Here is a 25,937-nt window from a genome sequence, read left to right as displayed (position 1 = left end):
CCTGAGAAGTATAGCAGATTGCCCAAGTACTTTGCTATACTTAAATATGTTAATTTTGGTAATTTAGTTTGAGTTGTGATACTGTTCTCAGTCTTCCCTCTAGCTTCCCTGTCCTAAAGTAGGCTTCTCTTCAGTGATTGCTCTAAACCCAACTTCGTTCCTTTTTTTTATCCAGACTGCTAAAGTGATACAATGAGCTTTATATGTGAACCTGGTACTATGACCCACCATTCATAGGTCATTACATTGAATTGTGTACATATCCCTCGAGGAGAATGACTTTTTCATACTCTCACCCCTGTTTTATAAAAGATGGTGTAGTGGAGAGAGGCCCAGGAAGAAGAGTTGACACATAATTTGATCTTCACTGCCTCTAATAGGTCCAATCTCTTTTACTACATTTGTCTTCTCTTCTACATTTAAATGGGTTTAGTCTTTCCCATCTTGAACACCTAGAATACATTAAAACCTATTGCAATTTCTTTTTAGCTACCTTTTGGCCTCTCTCCGTCCGTTCATGGCAGTTTGTTGGTCCTGTGTCTTTAGTTCTTATTCTCTCACTGACAAGGGCTCTCTCACAGTGATGCCTTCAACTATTTCTCAGTTGCAGAATCTAGTAAATACCTTTTTTTTTTTTTTTTTTTTTTTTTTTTTAAAGACAGAGTGTCGCTCTGTTGCCAGGCTGGAGTGCAGTGGCATGATCATGGCTCACCGCAGCCTTTACCTCCTGGTTTCAAGCGATCCTCCCACCTCACCCTCTCAAGTAGCTGGGACTACAGGTGCTCACCACCGTACCTGGATAATTTTTGTATTTTTTGTAGAGATGGGGTTTTGCTTGTTGCCCAGGCTCCAGTAGATACTTTATCTTTCCAAAATTGATTATTGATTACTCTCTACTTGTTGAAGTTCTTGTGTCATTACCTCTTTTGCTTCTGTTTTCTCTTAGATTGTTCCTTTGTGGTCTCCTTTTTTGTCTCAGGTGCTCCTAAATGTTGGTATGCTTCTCTCAGTCTTTATCCCATTTCTGTACTCCCCTCTCCTTACTTTCTACCCTTTTCTACCCACTCCATGTGCTTACTGAGTGCTGTCAGTTATCACCTGCATGTTGATATCTTTTCAGTCCGTCTTTAGCCTATTTCCTAAGTTCCAAACTTTAATGTCCAAATCAGTATTGATGTTTCTTGAAGAATATTCCAAAGGTACCATGGTCCTATACTATATTTTTTGATTAATTTAAATTTAACTCTCTAATTAGAATATACATACAGAAAATGCACAGATTATAAGTGTACACCTTAACTACACATAATTAACATCCATGAAACCACCATCCAGGTCCTGAAAGAGAACATTACCAGAACCTCAGAAGTCTGTTTACAATTCACTACTGCTTCCTTCCTTTCCAAAGGTAACCACTTTCCTGACATAACAATGTAGAACTATATTTGAACATTACATTAAAAAAATGTACAGGATGTATTCTTTTGTCTGTTCTTTCAATATAGTTTGTGATATTCATCCATGTTGTTGGCAGCATTTGTTTATTTTTATTACTGTTTAACATTCTACTGTATGAACACAGCACAGTTTATCTGTTTAACCACTTAATTATTTGGGTAATTTTTGTTTGAATAAAATGTATTATTATGAATAATGCTGCTCTGAACATTTTGGTGTATGTTTTATGAATATGTACTTCAATTGTGTATATAGCTAGGAGTGGAAGTGCTGGATCATGTGGTATGGACATGTTCAATTTTAGTAGATAATGTCAACATTTTCAAATTGGTCTTGTCAATTTATATTTATATTCCTGTCAGCAGTGTGTGTGTTGTTCCACCTTTTCTTTCTTTTTTTTTGAGACGGAGTCTCGCCCTGTCGCCCAGGCTGGAGTGCAATGGCACAATCTCGGCTCACTGCAGCCTCTGTCTCCCAGGTTCAAATGATTCTTCTGCCTCAGCCTCCTGACTAGCTGGGATTACAGGTGCCCGCCACCATGCCCAGCTAATTTTTTGTGTGTTTTTAGTAGAGACGGGGTTTCACCATGTTGGCCAGGCAGGTCTTGAACTCCTGACCTTGTGATCCGCCCGCCTCGGCCTGCCAAGGTGCTGGGATTACAGGTGTGAGCCACTGCACCCAGCCGTTGTTCCACTTTTTAATCAACCCTTAATATCACTAGTCTTCATAATTTTAGCCATTCTCAAAAGTCTATTTTCTTGATGACTAATGAGGTTGAACATCTTTCCTTATGTTTGTTGGCCTTTCATGTGTTATTCACGTATTTTCTGTGGGAAAGTACCTGTGGAAGTCTTTGCCATCTCTGTTGAACTGTCTGCCTCTTCCTTACTGCAATGTAAAAAGTTCTTTATCTATGCTGGATATGGGCCATTTGTTGGTTAAATTTGTCGTTATTGTCTTACATTCTGTGGCTTGCCTTTTCATTTTCTTAGTGCTGTCTTCCCAGTCTCTTGTCTTCCTTACTATGCTTCCCTCCCCAAAGCAATTAGCCATCAAGTCCTGACAATTTTATCTTTTAATATCTTTTATCTTCTTTTGTCCATTTCTTTGCTCAGTGCCTTAATACAGTCCTCCTTTGCTCATGGCCTGGATTATAGATCACATCCCTTGCAATCAATTTTTAACTGCTTATAGAATGACTTTTCTAAAATTTAAATCTTGGCTGTACTATTCCTCTGCCTAAAATCTCCCAGTTGTACCTTAGAGGCTACAGAATAAAGCTCAAATCTCATGACTGGCTTCTACCTTCTTCCTAGGCCTTTTTTAGAGTTGTTTTTTTTTTTTTTCCCCCAGATTTTTACTGCTGGATAAAGTCTTTCCTGACTTACTTCCCCAGTTCTTTTTTCATACTCCTTTATGAGGAAAGGATGTGGTAGTCTTAATTATGATTAAGCCATAATTATTAAGACAACTAGCCGTTCATCTCAGTCTCTTGGCTGAGCACTACTGTTAGCTTGTTTGTGTTGGATGTTTTGATATTGGTGTTCCACCCAACTCTCATTAATCTGTTTGCTTTTCTGGCTTATTCTCTGCCAGCCACTTAATTATTAGTGTTCTCACCTTAGCTCTTCTTCATACCTTTCTCCGTGAGAAAACTCATCAATTCTGATGGCTTTAATGCCATTTTGTATGTATATGACTTCTAGATTTTTAAATCCAGACCAGTCTCTGTCTTAAATTTCAGATCTCCCTGTATTATATTGTCAGTGGGTATTGCTACATGAATGTTACATAAGTATTTTTTATTTTTTATTTTAGTTATGTTATGTTATGTTGTATGTTATGTTATGTTATGTTATTTTTTCCGAGATGGAGTCTTGCTCTTTTCACCCAGGCTGGAGTGCAATGGTGCAGTCTCGGCTCACTACAACCTCTACCTCCCGGATTCAAGCAATTCTTCTGCCTCAGTCTCCTGAGTAGCTGGGATTACAGGTGCACGTCACCATGCCTGGCTAATTTTTGTATTTTTAGTAGAGACAGGGTTTCACCATGTTGGCCATGCTGGTCTCAGACTCCTGACATCAGGTGATCCGCCCGCCTCGGCCTCCCAAAGTGCTGGGATTACAAGCGTGTGCCACTGCGCCCAGCTACATAAGCATTTTTAAGCTCAGTAAGCCCCACACTAAGCTCACTTTCCCCTCCCAAACCTGATTCTGTATTTTCTACCTTTTCAAACACCTTTTTGAACGTGGTGGGGCTGCCTATTAAATACTTCTGGAAAAACTTAAGTCAAAGGGTACTTTTGTGAGAGTACCTCCCTCCCCACTTTCCTCCTGTTTTCTATTACTATAGTTCTATCATAGTACCTACAAACATTTTATTGTACTTTATCTGTTCTCCCCATAGACTAAAAGCATCTCGATACTTTGTCCTTGGGAAGCAAGCAAATGAATGAATGAATGAACGAATGAATGAATGCATCTTGAGGGCTTTCCATTGCCATCCTGCACAGTGCCTAGCATAAACAGTTGAGAGGTGACTGAGGGTACCTCCAACTAAACACATTTAAAGTGGAACTCATCAGTTTCCTCCAAATTGCTTTCCTCCAAACTTTCTGCTTTAAAATGACTTGCTGTGCACAGTTGACAGCGTCACTATCTTTTAAGTTCCCTTAGTCATATTTAACTCACTTTCTTTTTCTGCTACTCTCAAAACTGGTTTTAAGCCCATTGCTATTTCTTCTATTTCATTTCCTTAGCTTTGGTTCAAGTTCTTATCTTGTCTTCACCAGATCATTGTAACCACTGTTTAAATGTTTTACCTATCTTTGGAGTTTTCCCCGTTTGATATTGCTACAATAATTATTTTTCTCCAAGTGATTATCTCCTGGTTCTGTAAACTTGCCTATAGGATAAAGTCCAATTTAAAAAAAAATTATTTTCGTTTTAAAGCTGTATTTAGGTATAATTGATATATAAAAAGCAAATATTTAATGTATATATTTTAATGAGTTTGAGAGTCTATCTTCTTTACTTTCGGGGGCAGTCTTCACGAACTTATCTAGCTTTGTTTTATTTTTTTCCCCTCCCTTATAGCAGAAACTATGTACTTTCAGCATTGGCCTTACCAGACTGCACACCTAAGTCTATTCTGCTTATACTACCTCTATTGCCTTCTCTCCATCACTCTTAGGAGGAACATAGATTAAACAAACCACTCTTAACACTTGTTAGCTACTGTCCTTGGACAAGTTTCTAAAGATCCCATAACATAGTACTGGTGCTTAATACATGTTGTTTTCCCCTTTCAACCTTTCCCTTCCTCCACACCACAGTTGGAATTTCTTTTTCGTACTGCTAGAAAACACTTTCTGTTTCTCTCTTATAGCACTTAATGTCTTCCGTCGAGGAGTTACTGTGTCTGTTTACTTGTATATATCTTACTGCTCTTGTACTAGATCACATGCTTTTTCAGCGCTTACACTGTGTCTTCTTGAACTTATTCCAGTTGAATTTTTCAATCTTAAGGGTTTGCTTTTTAAAATCCACACTGTATCATTTAGGTTCTAAATGATGAACATGACTGGGATAGGATTTTTTGGAGTAAAGTTTCTAAATGGTCATAACAAGGACCAGTTGTAAAGGCCCAGCCAGAGCAGGCTTTGTAAAAACTCACCTACTTAGCTGGAATTTAGGAGAGTAATACAATTGTCCTAAACTTACTCTGGTAGGAATTTAAAACTATAATTTTGATGTCTTTGTAGGAATACTAAATAAAAGTATTAGTACTGGAATGAATTGTGTTTTTCTTCACAGCCGGTTGCTGAACCAATCCCCATCTGTAGTTTCTGTCTTGGTACAAAAGAACAAAACCGAGAAAAGAAGCCAGAGGAACTCATCTCCTGTGCTGACTGTGGCAACAGTGGTATGTGATTTCCTTCTGTTTTTCTTCTAAAATGTGTTATGAAGGCAAGCGGAAAGTATGTTGACTTGAGTTTGTATCCTTGATCCTTATGAAATTAATAGTCATACATCTTTTAATTATGGGGGATAAGTTCTGAGAAACATGTCTTTAGGCAGTCTCATCATTGTGTGAACATCATTGAGTGTTCTGACAAACCAAGAGGGATGGCCTGCTACACACCTGGGTTATATGGTGTAGTCTGTTGCTCATAGGCTCAAACCTGTACGGTACTGAATATTGTAGGCAGTTGTAACACTGGTGAATATTTGTGTATCTAAACATATCTAAATATAGAAAAGGTACAGTAAAAATACAGTAGGATGACCTTACTGGGCTACAGTCATATGTGGTCTGGTTTTTTGGTTGTTTTTGAGACAGTCTTTCTCTGTCACCCAGGCTGGAGTGTAGTGGCGCGATCTTGGTTCGCTGCAACCTCTGCCTCATGAGTTCAAGCAATTTTCCTGCCTCAGCCTCCCGAGTAGGTGGGATTACAGGTGCCCGCCACCATGCCTGGCTAATTTTTATATTTTTAGTAGAGACAAGGTTTCACCATATTGGCCAGGCCGGTCTCAAACTCCCGATCTCAGGTGATCCACCTGCCTTGGCCTCCCAAAGTGCTGGGATTACAGATGTGAGCCACCACGCCCAGCCATATGTGGGTTGTATTTGATTGAAACGTCATTGTGTGGTGCATGACTGTATTTTAATTTGAATGGTTTTAGGTAACTGAGATGAGCTTCTGCACTAGGGAGGGATTTGAATATATAGCTGAAATGTGTAATTCAGTTAATTTAAATCAGGTCTTAGTTTTTTTTATATATATAAAACACTTGCTGTGGGTTTATTTTTTCCTCTTGGTCTTTACATCTTGGTATTTAACATCTGCTTAAATCACAGCAATCAGTTTGAAGTTATTGCTGGTTTCTTTAATAATCGCTACTTAGTCTTTCTTGATTTATGCCTTGGGCTTGATGAATAGAACCAGGATGATAACAGATTTGTTTTTCTTGATGGAAACTTACATATGTCACATTGGGAAAGAGTGTTGATATTGCAGTCTAGCGAGCAATGTGAAATTCTAGGCCCTAAGGAAGATTTTGCAGAATCTCCTAATTTGCCAATTCCGGAGATAATCTTGCTCTACATTTCAAGAACTCACAAGATCGGCTGGGCGCGGTGGCTCACACCTGTAATCCCAGCACTTTGGGAGGCCGAGGCGAGCAGATCATGAGGTCAAGAGATCGAGACCATCCTGGCCAACGTGGTGAAACCCCATCACTACTAAAAATACAAAAATTAGCTGGGTGTGGTGGTGCACACATGTAGTCACAGCTACTCAGGAGACTGAGGCAGGATAATTGCTGGAATCCAGGAGGCAGAGGTTGTGGTGAGCTGAGATGGCGTCACTGCACTCCAGCCTGGCGACAGAGAGAGACTCTGTCTTAAAAAAAAAAAAAAAAAAAAAAAAAAACAGAGAGGAACTTACAAGAAGGCCTTAGCAAACCAGCATTATCTTTGACCATTGCCTTAATTTTCAGTGTTTTATAGTGATAACAACCATGATTTAGTTCAGAAAACAAACCACACTAGATACTTCAAGAGGAAGGAAGTTAAATATAAGAATTAGGTATTTGTGAAATTGTTGTCAGGGCTGAAGAGGCAAGCTGGAGGTTGGGCTTTAAGGACTGACGTCTGGGGTCACTGCAGAACTGACCCATCTGAGGAGTTATACTGTGTCTGCCTCTATCTGGAAGAGTTGGAAGCAGGGGGGAGTCCACTGCACAACAGTTGCACTCTGTAGTTGGTGCTGAAGTGCTAAGTTTGGCCATCATTACAATAGCTCTAGATATCCACGAGGGAGAAGCGTGGATACGGTTGTTTCCATGACTTTGCTTATCATTAGAAAATAGTACTAGGAGGAGGATGATCTTTGCTTTGTTTTTGCCTTTCAAATATCCCTGGAGAACACATCTACTTGTCAGAACTTAGAGCCTAGCTGCAAAGGAGTCTAAGAAGTATGATTTTTTAGCTTTTCAGTTTTTATGCGTAGTAGAAGGTGAGAACAGATCTTGAGTGCTAGGTAGTCATATCCAGCGTGCTATCACAAACCAGAATGAACTCTGGATGGATTTCATAGTTAAATATAAACCATAAATCATAAAAGATTAGATGAAAATATAATGGCATGCCATACAATGCAGTTATTTCCAAATTCCCTAATTAAAACCCAAATATATAAAACATAGAACGAGTTGTTCTAGGTGGGGTGGGAATGAAATGGAGGAGAGGAAGTGTTGTGTTTGCAGTCCTACCGTCTGAGTAGCATTATATTTGAGGTGGTCTCTGCGTCTCTCTAAGCTAAGGATGAGCATAATTTGAAAACTATTACTGTAGCAATAACTGTTTTTTTTTTTTTTTTGGAGACAGTCTCATTCTGTCGCCCAGGCTGGAGTGCAGTGGCATGATCTCGGCTCACTGCAAGATCTGCCTCCTGGGTTCATGCCATTCTCCTGCCTCAGCCTCCGGAGTAGCTGGGACTACAGGTGCCCACCACCACGCCCGGCTAATTTTTTGTATTTTTAGTAGAGATGGGGTTTCATCGTGTTAGCCAGGATGGTCTCGATCTCCTGACCTCGTGATCCTCCCGCCTTGGCCTCCCAAAGTGTTGGGATTACAGGCGTGAACCACTGCGCCCAGCCCCTGTAGCGGTAACTTTTAAAGAAATTGTAGAACAATTAACTACTAGTTATCTGTTACTGCAGAAATAAATTACTCTAAATCTTAGCAGCTTAAAGCAACAAAACATTTTTTACTTCATACTGTTTCTGTGGGTCAGGAATTTGGGAGTTGCTTATCTGGGTGGTTTTGACTTGGTATCTTTCATGAGGTTGCTGCCAAGATTTTAACTGGTGCTGCAGTCATCTGAAGGCTTCCATGATGGCTTATTTACCTGGCTGGCAAGTTGCTGCTGCAGTGGGCCTGTCGACAAGAAGCTTCAGTTCCATGCCATGTGGACATCTTCACAGGGCTGCATGCATGCCTGCAACATGGCAGCTGGCCTCCCCCGATGAGTGTCTGAGAGAGAGCGAGGTGAAATCTGCAGTATGTTTTATAACCTGGCCTTAGAGTCACACTGTGTTATTTCAGCAATATCTTCTTGGTTATGCAGATCAACCCAGTTCATTATGAGAGGGAGCTGTGAGAGTATGACTAGCAGGAGGCAAGAATGCCTAGGGAGCAGCCTGGAGACTGGCTGTCACAATAGCCAAAGAAGAATAGCATGGGCATAGCTGGATACATGAACGTTGATATTTTCTAAATTAAAAAGTAACATACTTAAAATAGAAAGAGCAAGAATAATTTGGGGGAAAATAACTGCTTTAAATATGGCAAAGGGCCAAAAGCTATGTAAGTATACAGAACATGTTTACATTTCTAAGCATGAAGTCCAAAGAGCAGAGCCTGTGAACTGGCAATTTGTATGCAAGAAAACTAATAGTTGAGCCTATGAAAAGTGTTTTACTCAAGTAATAATAGGAACACGTACCACAGTAGCAGTGAAGTATCATTGTATAGCGTTTATAATAATCACAATTGAAATATAACAGACCTAGAGCTTATGTAATTGTGCTAAAACACTTGTTCTTTTGCTGGTGGCACTCATACCATAGTTTTTGGAAAATGTTTTGGCAGTGCATATCAAGCTATAAAAATGTTTAATACATTTGACTCACCAATCCAACTTTCAGGAATTCATTCTAAGGGATTAAAAGAAGTAAAGAATCTGTAAACATGAAATAATTCATTTTAGTGTTCCGTAGTCTCAGTATTTAACAATAGGGAAATGGTCATGCAGGTTATTGTGTATCAATCAGTGGAATATGATCAGTTTAAGGAGTATAAAGTTTACTTAAAATAAAATTTAAAATAAAACAAAAACTGTATGTTTGCTAAAATTACAGTTATGCAGAGCTTTCAGCTAGTTTAAACAGGAAAGTCTAACATAAAAATGGCTATTATTCTAGGATGATAGGATTATGGGTGAAATTTTCACACCTCTTGGATTTTCCTTCAGTGTTACTGATGTTTTGATAATAAACTTGCTATCTCATAAAAGAGAAAATCCTTTAGGAATAGAAAAGAGAGAAGATTTAACAAGCCCTTTCTCTCACCAAAGAAAAATAAGCACAACCAACTTTTAGAGGAGAGGGACAGCGCTCTTCAGAGTTGAGGGGAAATTGGCTACCGTTAATTTTTGAGAATCAGACTGATAACTAACTCTTGGAAGAGGAAGCATTTTTTTCCTCTTGCTATTCATTCTGAGCACAGTAGAAATACTGCTTTTGGTTTTAGTTTTAGCTTGCATGCCTTAAATTGTGAGCAGATAACCCACTTTAAGTGATAGGATTTTTATTATATACAGGAGTCCCCCTTGTTCTTGGAGGTTTCAAGACCCCCAGTGGATGCCTGAAACCTTGGATAAAACCGAACTCTGTATATGGTGCTATGTTTTTCCCTGTGCATGTGCATACATACATATGATAAAGTTTAATTTATAAATTAGGCACAGTAAGAGGTTAAGAATAATAGATAACAAAATAGAACAATTATAACAACATGCCACCATCACTAGTTTTGTGCTTTGGGACCATTATGAAGTAAAATAAGGGTGACTCCAACACAAGCATGATAATAACACTAGCATGGTGATACCAGCAACAGTCTGATAACCCAGACAACCACTAAGTGACTAACAAGTGGGTAGTGTATGCAGTGTGGGTGATCGCAGCCCAGCTGGGACAGCAGATCTCATTATGCTACTCAGAACAGTGTGCAGCTTAAAACTTAGGAGTTGCTTATTTAATATTTTCACACTGCAGTTGACTGTGGGTAACTAAAGCCTTAGGAAGCAAAACTGCAGATAAGGGGACTAACTGTATTTTTTAAATTACAAAAGTAACACATTATCATTTAAAAAATGACAGCACAAAAGGGTATAAACTGAGAGATAAAATCCTTCTTCTTGATATATGTAGCTCAATTTTCTAGGATGTTATCAATGTAAACAGCTTTTTTGTATATTATATCAGTAATGCATATATGACCATTTCTCATATATGAACATATGTGTGTGTGTGTGTATATATATATATATATATACCGGATATGTACGAACATAATGCTTTGATGTAGGCTTAATAAAAGTTTGGAGTTTGTCAAGTTTTTCTATAATCAAGTTGTGGGGAGGGGTCCTAACTTCTCTTTAACATTAATAAAACTGAATTGTGGTGCCAAGTCCTGATGAGAAATGTGTGGCAGGCTTCCTGGAGCATCTTGCTTTATTTGATATGTATTTTGTATTTAAGATGATTGCCTTTTTCTACATCATTTCTTTAGTACAGTAGCAAAATAGTTCTTGATTGTTTCATTCATGAATGTTCTCCCTCGTATTAGGCCATCCATCCTGTTTAAAGTTTTCCCCTGAACTAACGGTTCGAGTGAAGGCCTTACGGTGGCAGTGCATCGAGTGTAAAACATGCAGCTCCTGTCGAGATCAAGGCAAAAATGCAGTGAGTATCTTTGCCTTCTAATATGGGTGTTTCATTTAATAGTAGAATGTACGACCAGCATTTTCATCTAAGTATGACTGGTTATTTTTCAGACACTTGGTCCAGTAGCATTTAGAATAGCCAGTAGTCTCTTTAAACTGCATGTCATTAGTTTAGAATACTTGCTAATTTAGACTTCAATTATGTCTAGGTAATTTGTAAAGCACTTAATTATATATTTGCAGAGAGACTAAACCACATTAAAGAAATACTCCCCAAAATTCTTTGAGCAGTACAGAGGCATTCATTTAGGACGGTCAGTTGATATATTAATTACAAGTCGCCCTTTTCTCATTATTAAAGCAGACCAGGGTTAGCTTATTTCTGGTTATTGGATATACTTGAAACTAATGGAACTTTAGCTCTTTATCAAAGATTGGCCGGAATGTAACTTTTTGCTAACTCTGTCTATTTACATAGTTAATACAAATTAAGGAAACTTTTAATACTATGGTCACTCATCTCTTTTGTTTTTTTTTTTTGAGAAGGAGTCTCACCCTGTCGCCGATGCTGGAGTGCAGTGGTGCAATCTTGGCTCACTGCAACCTCTGCCTCTCTGGTTCAAGCAGTTCTACTGCCTCAGCCTTCTGAGTAGCTGGGATTACAGGCACATGCCACCATGCCCGGCTAATTTTTGTATTTTTAGTAGGGACAGGGTTTCACCATGTTGGTCAGGCTAGTCTCAAACTCCTGACCTCATGATCCACCTGCCTCGACCTCCCAAAGTCCTGGGATTACAGGCGTGAGCCACTGCGCCTGGCTTATCTCTTTTTTTAAGATCCCTGAAGCTTTCTGGGTTTTATGCAGTCATGATCGTAACATGTTTCTGCTTCATAAGGTTAAGCAAAACTGTCCTTTCTTTTTTCTAATAGGATAACATGCTCTTTTGTGATTCGTGTGACCGAGGTTTTCACATGGAGTGTTGTGATCCGCCACTCACCCGTATGCCAAAAGGTGAGAAATACTTTCTGAAATCAAACTGGGAATATAAAGAAGTATGTTAGTGAAAGCACATTTTATCTACTTTGTTAAATGAAAGAATAATTGGATCTTTGTTTTTGAGGTTGTATAAGTAGGAAGAGAACTGTCACCTTAAAAGGTGGAGGCTAGTCTTTCTGATTGGGCATCTTAACATTCTTAAATGATATGGATTTATTGTTGTTTTCAATATCTAGGCATCCATGAATGGTGAAGTGGTTCATTTATACATATTTGCCAGTCTCTAGCTAGAAGATAAAATACTTGCCTTAAATATATCTTGAAATATCTCTTTATTGAAAGGAGGAAATAAAATAGTATTAGGTCATGTTGATTATATCACTGTTTAGCACTTTTGACGGCCCTAGAGCTATAGAGATATGGTTTATTCAAAACTTAAAAAAAAAAAAACTTTTTATGAAATACTTTATGAAATAAAAAGGTTTTTTTTGTTGTTGTTGTCGTTTTTTAAATGAAATACGTTCTGAACAAATAAATGTCCAGATTGTAAGGGAGCAGCTTAATGTTACTCTTTTCTTTTGATTCCTGTTCATTGAGAGGTATTTAGTTTGGGCACAGTTGCCTCATGGTTGGACTTCCATATTCATATGCTTATAGTTTCTTTAAAAAAACCTTCAACCAGACACCCCTTTTTGTCCTATCACAAATTCCATTTTAACTCTGATTTTATAATTTATAGGCTTCTTAAGTAAAATGCCTATAGGATATTTCATAATATTTGTTTGGAAAAAATTTTCCTGTTGATAGAAAAGGACTTAACCATACTTTGTAGCCATGTTAACACTTTAGGTTTTTACTTGAATTCACTTATTCCATCCCCTCACCCATGGAGTCTCACTCTGTCGCCCAAGATCTTGGCTCACTGCAGCCTCCACCTACCAGGTTCAAAGCGATTCTCTGCCTCAGCCTCCCATGTAGCTGGGACTACAGGCGTACCACCACACCTGGTGTATTTTTAGTAGAGATGGGGTTTTGCCATGTTGGCCAGGCTGGTCTTGAACTCCTGGCCTCAAGTGATCTGTTCTCCTCGGCCTCCCAAAGTGCTGGGATTACAGGTATGAGCTACCGCGCCCAGTCTGAATTCACTTACTGATTGTTACTTTTTGAAAAGTCTTCAATTTATAAATATTAAAAAATAAATACCCACTTTTTCCATTTATGTGAAGTCTGAGCAAGGGGCCTTCTAAGAGTCCTAAGAAAGTTTTTTTTTTTTTTTTTTTTTTTGAGATGGAGTCTCACTCTTGCCCAGGCTGGAGCCCACCTTGGTCTCCCAAAGTGTTGAGATTACAGGCGTGAGCCACCATGCCTGGCTTGCAGCTAATTTTTTTTTTTGTAGAGATGGGGTTTCACCATGTTGGCCAGGCTTGTCTCAAACTCCTGACCTCAGGTAATCCGACCACCCCAGCCCCCCAAAGTGATGGGATTACAGGCATGAGCCACTGTGCCCAGTCAAGAAACATTTTCTTAGGACTCCTTTCCTGTGTGTTTAACTTCTACAAAAGAGATTATATAACAGCTTTAGGCAGGAAACTTTTGTTTTGTTTTTTGAGACGGAGTCTCACTCTGTCGCCCAGGCTGGAATGCAGTGGTGCAATCTCGGCTCACTGCAACCTCCGCCTCCTGGGTTCAAGCGATTCTCCTGCCTTAGCCTCCTGAGTAGCTGGGACTACAGGCACATACCACCATGCCCAGCTAATTTTTGTATTTTTAGTAGAGACAGGGTTTCGCCATGTTGGCCAGGCTGGTCTTAAACTCCTGACCTCAGGTGATCCACCCGCCCCAGCCTCAGTGGACTTCAAGTGCAGTCAGCGGACTTCAAGTGCAGGCTTGAAGGTGTATGTGAGTCTCTTCCAATTATTTGTAGAATTTTGTGTGTATATGTTTTAATGTTTATTTTGGATTGGGGGGGTATTCATCAAATTTTCTAATGGCAATCATTTACCTGAAAAAGTTAAGATCCTGACTTGACTATCTGAAACCTTTCAGTGTATTTATGTCTGTCACACTTGTATGTGGAATTTTATTTTTTTATAGGCATGTGGATATGTCAAATATGTCGACCTAGGAAAAAAGGACGAAAACTTCTACAAAAGAAGGCAGCACAGATAAAACGGCGCTATGCTAATCCAATAGGACGTCCAAAAAACAGGTTAAAGAAACAAAACACGGTGTAAGTTGTACTTGTGGCAAGGTGAGGGGAGAAAAGGATAGGGTCTTCTCTATAGTGTGGGATTCACTTGTTTTCTCTATAAAAAAAATTCCATTGTCATATCTGGCACTTTTGTATAATAATAACGGCTAACACTTACTCAGCCCCTAATAAGTGCCAGACACTGTTCTAAGTGCTTTATATGCATTGAATTGTTTAATTCTCCCAACAACCCAGTGAAATATAGCCGCTGTTGTTACTTTCGTTTTTCAAAGGAAGAAACTAAGGCATAGTAAATGTTGAACTGGGATGAAAATCCAAGTAGTCTGGCACCAAAGTCTGACTCTTAACCATTGCTTTATATTGCTTCTCTTATATAAAAACAGGAAAGAAAAAGTTGTTACTGTGACATTTCACATGTCCCTCTCCTGATCTTGTCTCAGTTGTTAATATCTAATAGGTGTACAAATCACTGGATAGGTTCTTGTTATTGAGGTGATGGCTAAGTCCCATTTTTGTGTTCTTTGGATGTAAAATAATTTGAATGTTTTCATCTATTAGCAGAAATCAGAAATTGTGGACTAGAAAGCTGGGCTATGTCTGGAGGAGGTGGGGCAAGATGCAGTAGCTGGTTTTGTCTTTTTAAAAATGTTTGTAGTAACTCACCTTTGATGATATGTAAATGTCTTCAGGCTTGTCAACCTCTCTTTATTATCAAAAGTTGTACTTACCTTTTTTACACGTAAGACTATCTTGAAGGTGATATAACTGAAATGAATGGGCATTAGCAGCCTGAAAGGTACAGAACCAATATTGTAGTCTATATTCAAAATCTTAAATCAAGCTTTGATTTTCCTATAAAATGATCTTTTGATTCCTGGCCTTCGAAGAATAACCCGTCCTTGTGTTTTAGAGATAAAAGTACAACTTTGGGTTGGTGCAGAGATCGCGGTGTAGCAGAACTTTATACCTGGAAGGGTCTTAGTTGTTCTTGGTCCAGTTCTCATTTTACAGATGAAGGCACTGACATATGTTTAGAAAAAAATGTGATTTGTCCAAGTCGTGCAGCTAGTAAGAGAGAATTATGACTAGAACAAGTCTTCTGACTCCTGGCCTGTCATTCTTTGCACTATAAGTGGGCTTCCTGGAAATAGATGTTTCTAATAATAATATTAATTTTCATTCACAGAGTACTATTTATAGTTTGCAGAATATTCCTAATAATATAGATTTTAATAAAGCTGTAGGTTACTTACTAATTATATGTTATGTATTAAATAGGAACCTTATAAGTATCTTTTTAAATACTTACCCTTTCCCCTGTTTAATTGTTTAGATCAAAAGGTCCCTTCAGCAAAGTTCGAACTGGCCCCGGAAGGGGTAGGAAACGAAAAATCACTCTTTCCAGCCAATCAGCATCATCATCATCAGAAGAAGGATATTTAGAGCGGATAGATGGCTTGGACTTCTGCAGAGATAGCAGTGTCTCCTTGAAGTTCAACAAGAAAACCAAAGGGCTCATTGATGGCCTTACCAAATTTTTTACCCCTTCCCCTGATGGGCGGAAAGCTCGGGGGGAAGTGGTGGACTACTCCGAGCAATATCGAATCAGAAAGAGGGGCAACAGGAAATCAAGCACTTCAGATTGGCCCACAGGTGAGAGTTTAGAACAAACTTAGAAACAAATAGTATTCCGTACGTGTACTGTTTGGGATAACACTAATTATCTATAATGGATTTCTATTTGATTATAAACAATTGGTTATAGAATATAAGAACACATTGGAAAAAACATGTAGATGATACTGAGGTGATAACTATGGCAGGAATTTAGAGGATGGAGATGAAGTTGCAGAATGGGACAGTAGGAACTCAGGCAAAAGGAAGCTGCTTTTTTGTAGAACCAGAAAGAATCTGCCTACAGAAACTTGGGGTGTAACCTTGAGGATTACTTTACATTTCATAAATTACTAAAGAAATCATATGGTGAATGTTATGATGCCTGCTTATTCTAGGAAGGAAGCTGGAAAGAATAGAGCTGGGTAAAATGCTGTTGATCTAAGCATAAAGAAAAGACCAAAATATTTGCAGATGTGATGAGGTCATTGACTTTTCTACTTCAGATCTTGACAAATATAGTTGTAAGTCATGGATTGCACTTAAAAAGGGAGAGACAGAACCACAGCTCCAGGCTGCTTATGTATCAGGCTAAGTTCCCTAGTTTTCAAAGTAGAAAACATCTGTGGAGAGGACTTAATAATGTGGCAAATCATTCAAGTCAGAGGAGAAGAATTTGATTAACTGTCCAATAAATTAAAGCTTAAAATAGCCTTATTGCTGAGCGTTTAATTTAGAGAAACTAACCCTGTGAAGGAAGTAGAAAGGGCTTGAAGAAAGTAGAATGAGAATGAACTCTTTGGATCACAAGGGCCAGAGTTGTAGTGTCTCATCTACTACAAGAGAATTCCCTGACCTTGGTTTCCTCCCTGAATGTCTCCTTGGTGAGGGAGAGTGTATTCACTGCTCTCATTCCTGCTTTCATGAATGGTTGATTGTCCAGTGCAGGAGAGAAAGTCCTTGTAATTGTCAGAGTCCCCTTTGTATGCTTTATTGATTGGTCTTTTACCATAGTGATGATCAACTAATTACTCTTTAAGCATTCAAACTCTTCATGTCTTTAACAGCCTGTAGATAAGCTCCTGATCTGAGCATGTTTATCTTAGAAAATATGCTATCTGTTTAGATTAAACTAGGAAAGAATCTCAGAGCAAATCCTAATGAAAGACATTTTTGAATTAACCATTTGTACTGGAGATGGTTTATTAGAAGAATCTGCTAGAAAGCTTTTGAAATAGAAATTGTTAGAGCAAATGTATCAAGTATATGGAGAACCAATATTGAATTTTTGGCAGTGGTGTGAGCATTTGCTTTAATAGGCTCTGTCATTTTCTTTATGAATTATAAAGTTTAAGTACCAAATGCTGTATTAGAGAGGCGCATGCATCATGCACTAGGGGGCATTAAAGTCACTTATACCTTTAGATTGTACTTTTTTCTTCCAGTTTGGGAATGTTGTCAACAGTAGTCCTTGACCTTTTTCTTCTTGTGTTAAGTTAATAACGGATGGCCTATATGTGCAGTTGACTTGAGAACTGTCACCAGTTGGTCTTTTCAGCCATACTCATAAAGACAGCAAATGAGCCCATCAGCAGTGTCATCTGCAAATGCAAAGGATAATGATCTTCATAATTCCCAAATACTCTCTTCACTAGTTTTTTGCCCACTTGAGGAAGTTCCATCATTTAGTAGATAATTATCATACGTTTTTGTATTTACCCAGATGATTATCATCTGGGTAAACGGAGTTTGTGCTTTAAAAGGGCAGTCTTTTAAAGTTTGTGCTTTAACTTTAAAAGGGCACCCAGAATGTGATGGGAGTTAGTACTTCTGACATCAGTTAAGGTAACTACTCAAGAGGTTTTTTTGAACATTGATGCATTAAACCTATACTAAAAGTGTCAAATTTATACTATTTCAAAATGAAATTTATATTCCTTCTATCATTTTTCTGTCTGCCTTTCTATATATTAAAATGTCATCTTTAATGAAGTTTAAATTTAGTTATATAATATTTTTAGGAAGCTTTAAGACAATTCAGGATTTCCACTATAAGGCAGATTTAATACATAAATATTATTTATTGAGTAGCATTATTCTAAGAGTTTAATGCTGTATTCTTTGTTATATATCAAGTTCTTCAAATTGAAATAAAGGCGAAATTTTTTCTAGTTCATGTATTAATCTGAGGACAGTTAACATGTGAGCTCTTTTTTTATATTCAGACAATCAGGATGGCTGGGATGGCAAACAAGAAAATGAGGAGCGACTTTTTGGGAGCCAGGAAATCATGACTGAGAAAGATATGGAATTATTTCGTGATATCCAAGAACAAGCACTGCAGGTAAAGTTGGATATTCAGGTTAGACAATCAAGCAACTTGTTCATGGCTGAGAAATAGCGCATTAATTACATTGTGGGTTAAGCAGTAACAGCAGTTTGCCTAATCTCAGAATAATTGTGGTTTGTGTGTATATGTAGTTCTGCTGGTTATAATATTCCTTTCAAACCCATGATAACTGCTTTGGTTTTGCAGATAAGCACATGGCTTTGACTATCAGTATTAAATAAGCTTGGTTTATTTTTTATCTTACTGTGTGAAGAAGAATTTGGGATTTGACCAAAAACAAACAAAAAACAAGCTTCTCATGAGTGATAAAGCACCCATATTTATTAATTCAAGAAGTATTTCATGCCTGTAATCCTAGCACTTTGCCAAGGTGGGTGGATTGCTTGAGTCTGGGAGTTTGAGACCAGCTGCGGCAACATGGCAAAACCCCATCTCTACAAAAAATAGAAAAATTAGCCAGATATGTTGGTGCACACCTGTAGTCACAGCTATTTAGGAGGCTGAGGCAGGAGAATTGCTTGAGTTGGGGAAACGGAAGTTGCAGTGACCTGAGATCATGCCACTGTACTCCAGCCTGGGTGACAGAGTGAGACCCTGTCTTCCAAAAAAAAAAAAAAAAATTGCAATTATTTGTGATACATGGCAAGATTATAAATATATAGACAAAGAGTCTATGTGCCACATGCTGGAGATGCCAGTGAATGACTGAATTCTTTCCCTGAACTATAGGAGAGATTTATGAATAAATAATGTCATTAATGTGAAAAGTTCAATTATAGAATACTTGATGTTTTGGGAGAATAGGGAAGCCAGCTTCTATTTCTGCCTGGGGAGGTCAGAGGTGGATTCATTGAGGGGCCTTAAAGGATATGTAGGAGTTGTACATATCCCTTAAAGGGATATGTAGGGAGTTGGTTCTTATATAATCAGAAGGAATAGAAGTGAAGGTGGAATAACTTGAAGATAGGGGAAAACATGCTTAATTGTGGGAATTAAAATGTCTCAGGATAAAGAATATAGGGTGTGGAGAATGGCAGGAGATGAGGTTGGAAAAGTGCAAGGGCTAGATCATAAAGGCTCTTCCAGATTATGTTCATTTATTTTTTGTCTTTTCCTTCTTTGCCACCAACAAATGTACCATGTAAGCCAAGTTCTCTATCTTTTATCTTGAAAAGAAGAATTTCTAGGCTGGGCGTGGTGGCTCACACCTGTAATCCCAGCACTTTGAGAGGCTGAGGCGGGTGGATCACAAGGTCAGGAATTTGAGACCAGCCTGGCCAGCATGGTGAAACCCCGTCTCTACTAAAAATACAAAAATTAGCCGGGCATGGTGGCACATGCCTGTAGTCCCAGCTACTCGGGAGGCTGAGGCAGAAGAATCACTTGAATCTGGGAGGTGGAGGTTGCAGTGAGCCGAGATTGTGCCACACCACTCCAGCCTGGGCAACAGAGTGAGACTCCATCTCAAAAAAAAAAAAAAAAAAAAAAAAAAATTCTAAGGCTGATGCCGAGGATTCTAGGGAAAACTCGTCGTATTAAGAGACTCATTGGTGGTGAATAGACTTTTGATGTCAGTCATTATGTGAGTACTTTTGAAAAAATAAAACAGCAGTATAAATACTCAGCACGCATTTACTCAGCATTCTGCTGTATTATGATTTAACAAAATATTAGCTTTGAGTCAGGTGGACCTGGGTTCAAGTCTTGGTCTGTCATTTACTAACTTCTGCTTTGGGCAGGTTGCCCTCAAAGCTTGTTTCTTTTCCTGATATTAAGTTATTATAGGTACTCTAGTAGAAATCTACATGGACTTCAGTGGGAAGTGAAAGGAGGCAGTAGTTATGTTCTTCCTGACTGAAAGAATTTTTTTCTCCTCCCGAGTAAGTTGCAGACATAATGTGTTAATATCCCCTTACTCCTAATTATTTGTGTGTATTTCCTAAAAACAAAAATGTTCTCATACATGACCATGGTCCAATCATCAAATCAGGAATTTAACACAAATTAAGTACTATTATCTAATTTAGTTGTCACGTCTCTCTAGTCTCCTTCCAATTGGGAACAGTTCCTCAGTCTTTATCTTTCATGACCTTGACGTTTTGAAGTGCACAGGTCATTTATAGAATGTCATCACTTTGAGCTTGTTTTATTTTTCATGATTAGAAAATTCCACAGGTGTGCTGTGTCCTCCTCAGTGTGTCACATCAGAAGGCATGTAATATCCAAGTTCTCATCACAAGTGCTGCTAACAGTGACCACCTGGTTTAGGTGGTATCCACATTTCTTCTCTAACATTATTGCTTTCTGCCTATAATTAAGTATCTTGGGAGGACATACTTTGAGACAGAAGTGCAAATATCCTGTTTTTCGTCAAACTTTTATCTACCACATTTAGCATCCAGAGATGATTTTTGCCTGAATCATTTACTTGGTTGGTGGCCAAACATTATTTTCTAATTCTGTCATTTCTTTGCCATGTATTAATTGGCATTCTACTGTAAGGAGAAGCTTTTTCTTCTTCCTGTTTATTTATTCATTTTGTTTAAACTCACAGATTATTTTATGGGTTATATTTAGTATTTATTTTGATGCTTAAATTGTTCCCAATTTAGGCAGAGGGGAACTCCTTTCTAGAAGCTCCTCTGTCCTTTTAACACATCATCATCATTTTTATTTGCTTCTGGCCACAGCAAGATGCTCTAGGCTCTTACTGTTGTAGCCATAGATCCTGGCTTTTAGTGGTGACCGAGAGTAAATGGTAGCTCTATCCTGTACTTGCTTAGGCCCACAGAGATGTCATCTTGATTTTTTTTTTCTCTGTCATACTTCACATTCAGTCCATCAGTAAATCCTAATGGTTCTGCCTTCAGAATATGTCTGTATTTGCTACTGCCAACCCACTGTCATCTCTGGCTTAGGCTGCTATAATTGCCTCCAGACTAAACTTGCTTCTGCTTTTGCCCCCACCCCACTCTCTAGTCTATTTTCTTCACACAGCGGCCAGGGTAATTATTTTCAAACGTAAGTTGGATTATACCACTTCCTTGCTCAGAAAACCTTTCATGTCTTTCAGTCTTCTTTAGAATTTAAAAAAAAAAAAGAGTGTTCTCTCATCTCCAAGGCTGTATATGATCTTGTGCCTGCCTCCCTCTTTGGCTGCTCTTCTTGCTCTCAGGCTACTCCAGCCACAGCCTCCTCCTCTTCCTCAGACACACCAAGCACGCCTGCCTTGGGCCTTTGTAGTCGCTGCACCTTGCCTCGATTGCCCTTCCTCTAGAGTCGATGATTTAGTAGGTTCACTGCCCATTCCATTTAGGTCTTGCTCATATCCACACGAAGATAGCTTACAGCCTATTGTGTCACTCTATCCCCTGACCTGCCTGCTTTTTCTGCGTAGTACCTACCACCTCTTGAATTTAAATTTTTTATTTTTAGAATGTAAGTGCCTTGAGAACGAGGCCTTTTTTTTTTTTTTAATTATACTTTAAGTTCTAGGGTACAGGTGCACAACGTGCAGGTTTGTTACATATATGTATACATGTGCCATGTTGGTGTGCTGCACCCATTAACTTGTCATTTACATTAGGTATATCTCCTAATGCTATCCCTCCCCCCTCCCCGCACCCCACAACAGGCCCTGGTGTGTGATGTTCCCCTTCCTGTGTCCAAGTGTTCTCATGTTCAATTCTCACCTATGAGTGAGAACATGCAGTGTTTGGTTTTTTGTCCTTGCAATAATTTGCTGAGAATGACGGTTTCCAGCTTCATCCATGTCCCTACAAAGAACATAAACTCATCCTTTTTTATGGCTACATAGTATTCCATGGTGTACATGTGCCACATTTTCTTAATCCAGTCTATCATTTGTGGACATCTGGGTTGGTTCCAAGTCTTTGCTATTGTGAACAGTGCTGCAATAAACATACGTGTGCATGTGTCTTTATAGCAGCATGATTTATAATCCTTTGGGTATATACCCAGTAATGGGATGACTGGGTCAAATGGTATTTCTAGTTCTAGATCCTTGAGGAATCACCACACTGTCTTCCACGATGGTTGAACTAGTTTACAGTCCCACCAACAGTGTAAAAGTGAGAACAAGGCCTTTCTTTTTGGTCACTGCTATCTACTGAGTACTTGGAATATAGTAAAGGCTCAGCAAATATTTGTTTAATGAATGGATATTGAATGAAAATTTCTTCTGGGAAAAATGGGGCAGGAGTTGAAATAATAGAAAGGTGCAAGAAGGACGACCAAAGAGAATTAAACGGGGTGCTGAGCCCTACTGAGGCTCGGGGAGACAGTGTAAATGCTTATTGACGGTAATCGGGCTAATCCTGTGTTTCTTTCCAGCATTTGATTAAACTCAGGATTATCTGTGTATGTATTGGCACCAAGGAAATAAACAGCTAGATCTTGGAAGTCTAGTTCATGCTTATTTTTGTTGGCAGTGCACTGAAATTCTGATGATGGTGCTGTTTCTCCATGGGGCTTATTCATTTAGCATCATGCACCTGCCTTGGTACCAGAACTATAGGGCAAACAAAAAGACACAGACTCTGCCTTCATGAAGCTTTTAGTTCGTTTCACAAATAGACAGATAATAAACACTCATAAAAATAAAACTGTACTTACAAACTGATAGTCGGAAGGAAATAAGAATGCAGTGAGGGGTTCTGACGGACTGGGCTGCTGTGCTGAGGGTTGGGGTTGGAGTGTTTATGAGAAGGGAAGACTTTTGAAGAAGTAACAATTTATACATAATTCCAAAATATTATTCAAAAGTCAGCGGAGTAAAGAGCTAGAGAAGAATATTTCAGAGACAAGTGGATTGCCTATGTAAATGTCTAAGGGAGTAAAAGAAGTTGATAAACTTGAGGAACTGAAGTTCAGTGTAACTCAAATGCAGTGAACAGAAGAGTTGCATAAGGTGAAGCTGGGAAAATAGACTGAGGCCAGAAGTCAAAATTGGGGTTTTTATCATAATTGCAATGGGAAGACATTGAATGGTTTTTAGCAAGGAAACAGCAAGATCAGTTTTATTAAAAAATGGTTTTTCTCGGCTACTACATAAAGAGCGGTTTAGAATTAAGCAAGAGTGGAAGCTGAGAAACCACTTTGCAGGCTTTTGCAGTGATCAGGATGAGAGAAGATGTTAGCTAGGACTAGAGGGGTGGTGGTAGAAATGGGAGAGAAGTGGATGGATTTAGATATGTTTTGGAGTTGGAATCAACAGAACTTAGTGACGAGTTTGATGTGTAGCTTGAAGAAGGAAGAGATGATCAAAGATGACTTCCAGGTTCTCTGACTTAATTTAATAAAGAAAGTGGTTTGAAGCCACTTGAGAAAGTTCATATTGACTAGATAAGAGGACATTTTGAATAATAAAAAGATTCATAAATATAGTACAGAAAGTCATTTTTGAGAGCATAGATATAGCTTAGAAGCTGCTTGAACCTGTGTTTCAAAAATTTTGCAGGGAGATTTTATTACAGGGTCTTTGGTAGTCTTACTGCAGCATCAGCAAAAGACATATGATAAAGGAATTAATATTAGAATCCATCCAACTAATAACACATTGTTTATTGAGTGCCTGCTATGTTCTAGAAACTATGCTATGTGGAGGGGCTATCAGAAGGACCTAGTTTCTGTTCTCTTAGAGCTTATAGTCTGGAAGGGACTATCTTGAATAATCAAACTTTGCATGGAACATTATCTAAGTCAAAGATAATTGAAATATTTATCAAGATTTTTTTCAAAAGGAGTTAGCCACTTACTGGTTTTGATTTTTTAAAAAAAATTATTACAGGCAGTAGGGTAAGTATGGATGTAGTTTGCCTAGTACTGTGTTCCATCATTAGCTATACAACATACACTTCCATGAAAAAGAGCCACCTCTGAATACAAAAGTGGAAGGATAAAAAAAATAGAGTATAGGTTTTTGTTCAGAATTTTATTTCAACTAGGATCTTACGAGCTTGGAGAAATTATTTTTCTTAAAAGACTCTGTCAGAGAGCCAAATCATGAGTGAACTCCCATTCACAATTGCTTCAAAGAGAATAAAATACCTAGGAATCCAACTTACAAGGGATGTGAAGGACCTCTTCAAGGAGAACTACAAACCACTGCTCAATGAAATAAAAGAGGATACAAACAAATGGAAGAACATTCCATGCTCATGGGTTGGAAGAATCAATATCGTGAAAATGGCCATACTGCCCAAGGTAATTTATAGATTCAATGCCATCCCCATCAAGCTACCAGTGACTTTCTTCACAGAATTGGAAAAAACTACTTTAAAGTTCATATGGAACCAAAAAAGAGCCCGCATCGCCAAGTCAATCCTAAGCCAAAAGAACAAAGCTGGAGGCATCACGCTACCTGACTTTAAACTATACTACAAGGCTACAGTAGCCAAAACAGCATGGTACTGGTACCACAACAGAGACATAGATCAAGGGAACAGAACAGAGCCCTCAGAAATGATGCCGCATAGCTACAACTATCTGATCTTTGACAAACCTGACAAAAACAAGAAATGGGGAAAGGATTCCCTATTTAATAAATGGTGCTGGGAAAACTGGCTAGCCATATGTAGAAAGCTGCAACTGGATCCCTTCCTTACACCTTATACAAAAATTAATTCAAGATGGATTAAAGACTTATATGTTAGACCTAAAACCATTAAAATCCTACAAGAAAACCTAGGCAATACCATTCAGGACATAGGCGTGGGCAAGGACTTCATGTCTAAAACACCAAAAGCAATGGCAACAAAAGCCAAAATCGACAAATGGGATCTCATTAAACTAAAGAGCTTCTGCACAGCAAAAGAAACTATCATCAGAGTGAACAGACAACCTACAGAATGGGAGAAAATTTTTGCAACCTACTCATCTGACAAAGGGCTAATATCCAGAATCTACAATGAACTCAAACAAATTTACAAGAAAAAAACAAACAACCCCATCAAAAAGTGGGCAGAGGACATGAACAGACACTTCTCAAAAGAAGACATTTATGCAGCCAAAAAACACATGAATAAATGCTCATCATCACTGGCCATCAGAGAAATGCAAATCAAAACCACAGTGAGATACCATCTCACACCAGTTAGAATGGCCATCATTAAAAAATCAGGAAACAACAGGTGCTGGAGAGGATGTGGAGAAATAGGAACACTTTTACACTGTTGGTGGGACTGTAAACTAGTTCAACCATTGTGGAAGTCAGTGTGGCGATTCCTCAGGGATCTAGAACTAGAAATACCATTTGACCCAGCGATCCCATTACTGGGTATATACCCAAAGGACTATAAATCATGCTGCTATAAAGACACATGCACACGTATGCTTATTGCGGCACTATTCACAATAGCAAAGAGTTGGAACCAACCCAAATGTCCAACAACGATAGACTGGATTAAGAAAATGTGGCACATATACACCATGGAATACTATGCAGCCATAAAAAATGATGAGTTCGTGTCCTTTGTAGGGACATGGATGAAACTGGAAACCATCATTGTCAGTAAACTATCGCAAGGACAAAAAACCAAACACCGCATGTTCTCACTCATAGGTGGGAATTGAACAATGAGAACTCATGGACACAGGAAGGGGAACATCACACTCCGGGGACTGTTGTGGGGTGGGGGGAGGGGGGAGGGACAGCATTAGGAGATACACCTAATGCTAAATGACGAGTTAATGGGTGCAGGAAATCAACATGGCACATGGATACATATGTAACAAATCTGCACATTGTGCACATGTACCCTAAAACCCTAAA

At 38.6% G+C, this 25,937-nt stretch overlaps 1 protein-coding gene across 4 annotated transcripts in view; it reads left to right on the top strand.

The window, feature by feature from the left end:
* Positions 1–25,937, top strand: part of KAT6A (lysine acetyltransferase 6A) — a 125,053-nt gene that overhangs the window by 61,339 nt on the left and 37,777 nt on the right. For 2 of the 4 annotated variants that reach the window (XM_055296048.2, XM_063610956.1), the window contains 6 exons: positions 5,274–5,382; positions 10,876–10,991; positions 11,903–11,984; positions 14,064–14,178; positions 15,515–15,834; positions 18,021–18,139. In XM_055296048.2, the coding sequence (XP_055152023.1) occupies positions 5,274–5,382; positions 10,876–10,991; positions 11,903–11,984; positions 14,064–14,178; positions 15,515–15,834; positions 18,021–18,139 (861 nt within the window). Of the gene's footprint in view, positions 1–5,273; positions 5,383–10,875; positions 10,992–11,902; positions 11,985–14,063; positions 14,200–15,514; positions 15,835–18,020; positions 18,140–25,937 lie in introns of all 4 variants that reach the window. The other 2 variants (XM_055296047.2, XM_063610955.1) reach the window with 1 other exon arrangement.

The sequence above is a fragment of the Symphalangus syndactylus genome, chromosome 10, assembly GCF_028878055.3.
Source record: "Symphalangus syndactylus isolate Jambi chromosome 10, NHGRI_mSymSyn1-v2.1_pri, whole genome shotgun sequence".
NCBI lineage: Eukaryota > Metazoa > Chordata > Mammalia > Primates > Hylobatidae > Symphalangus > Symphalangus syndactylus.
Note: the sequence above shows the minus strand (reverse complement) of the source record. Positions and strands in the feature narration are given on the sequence as shown.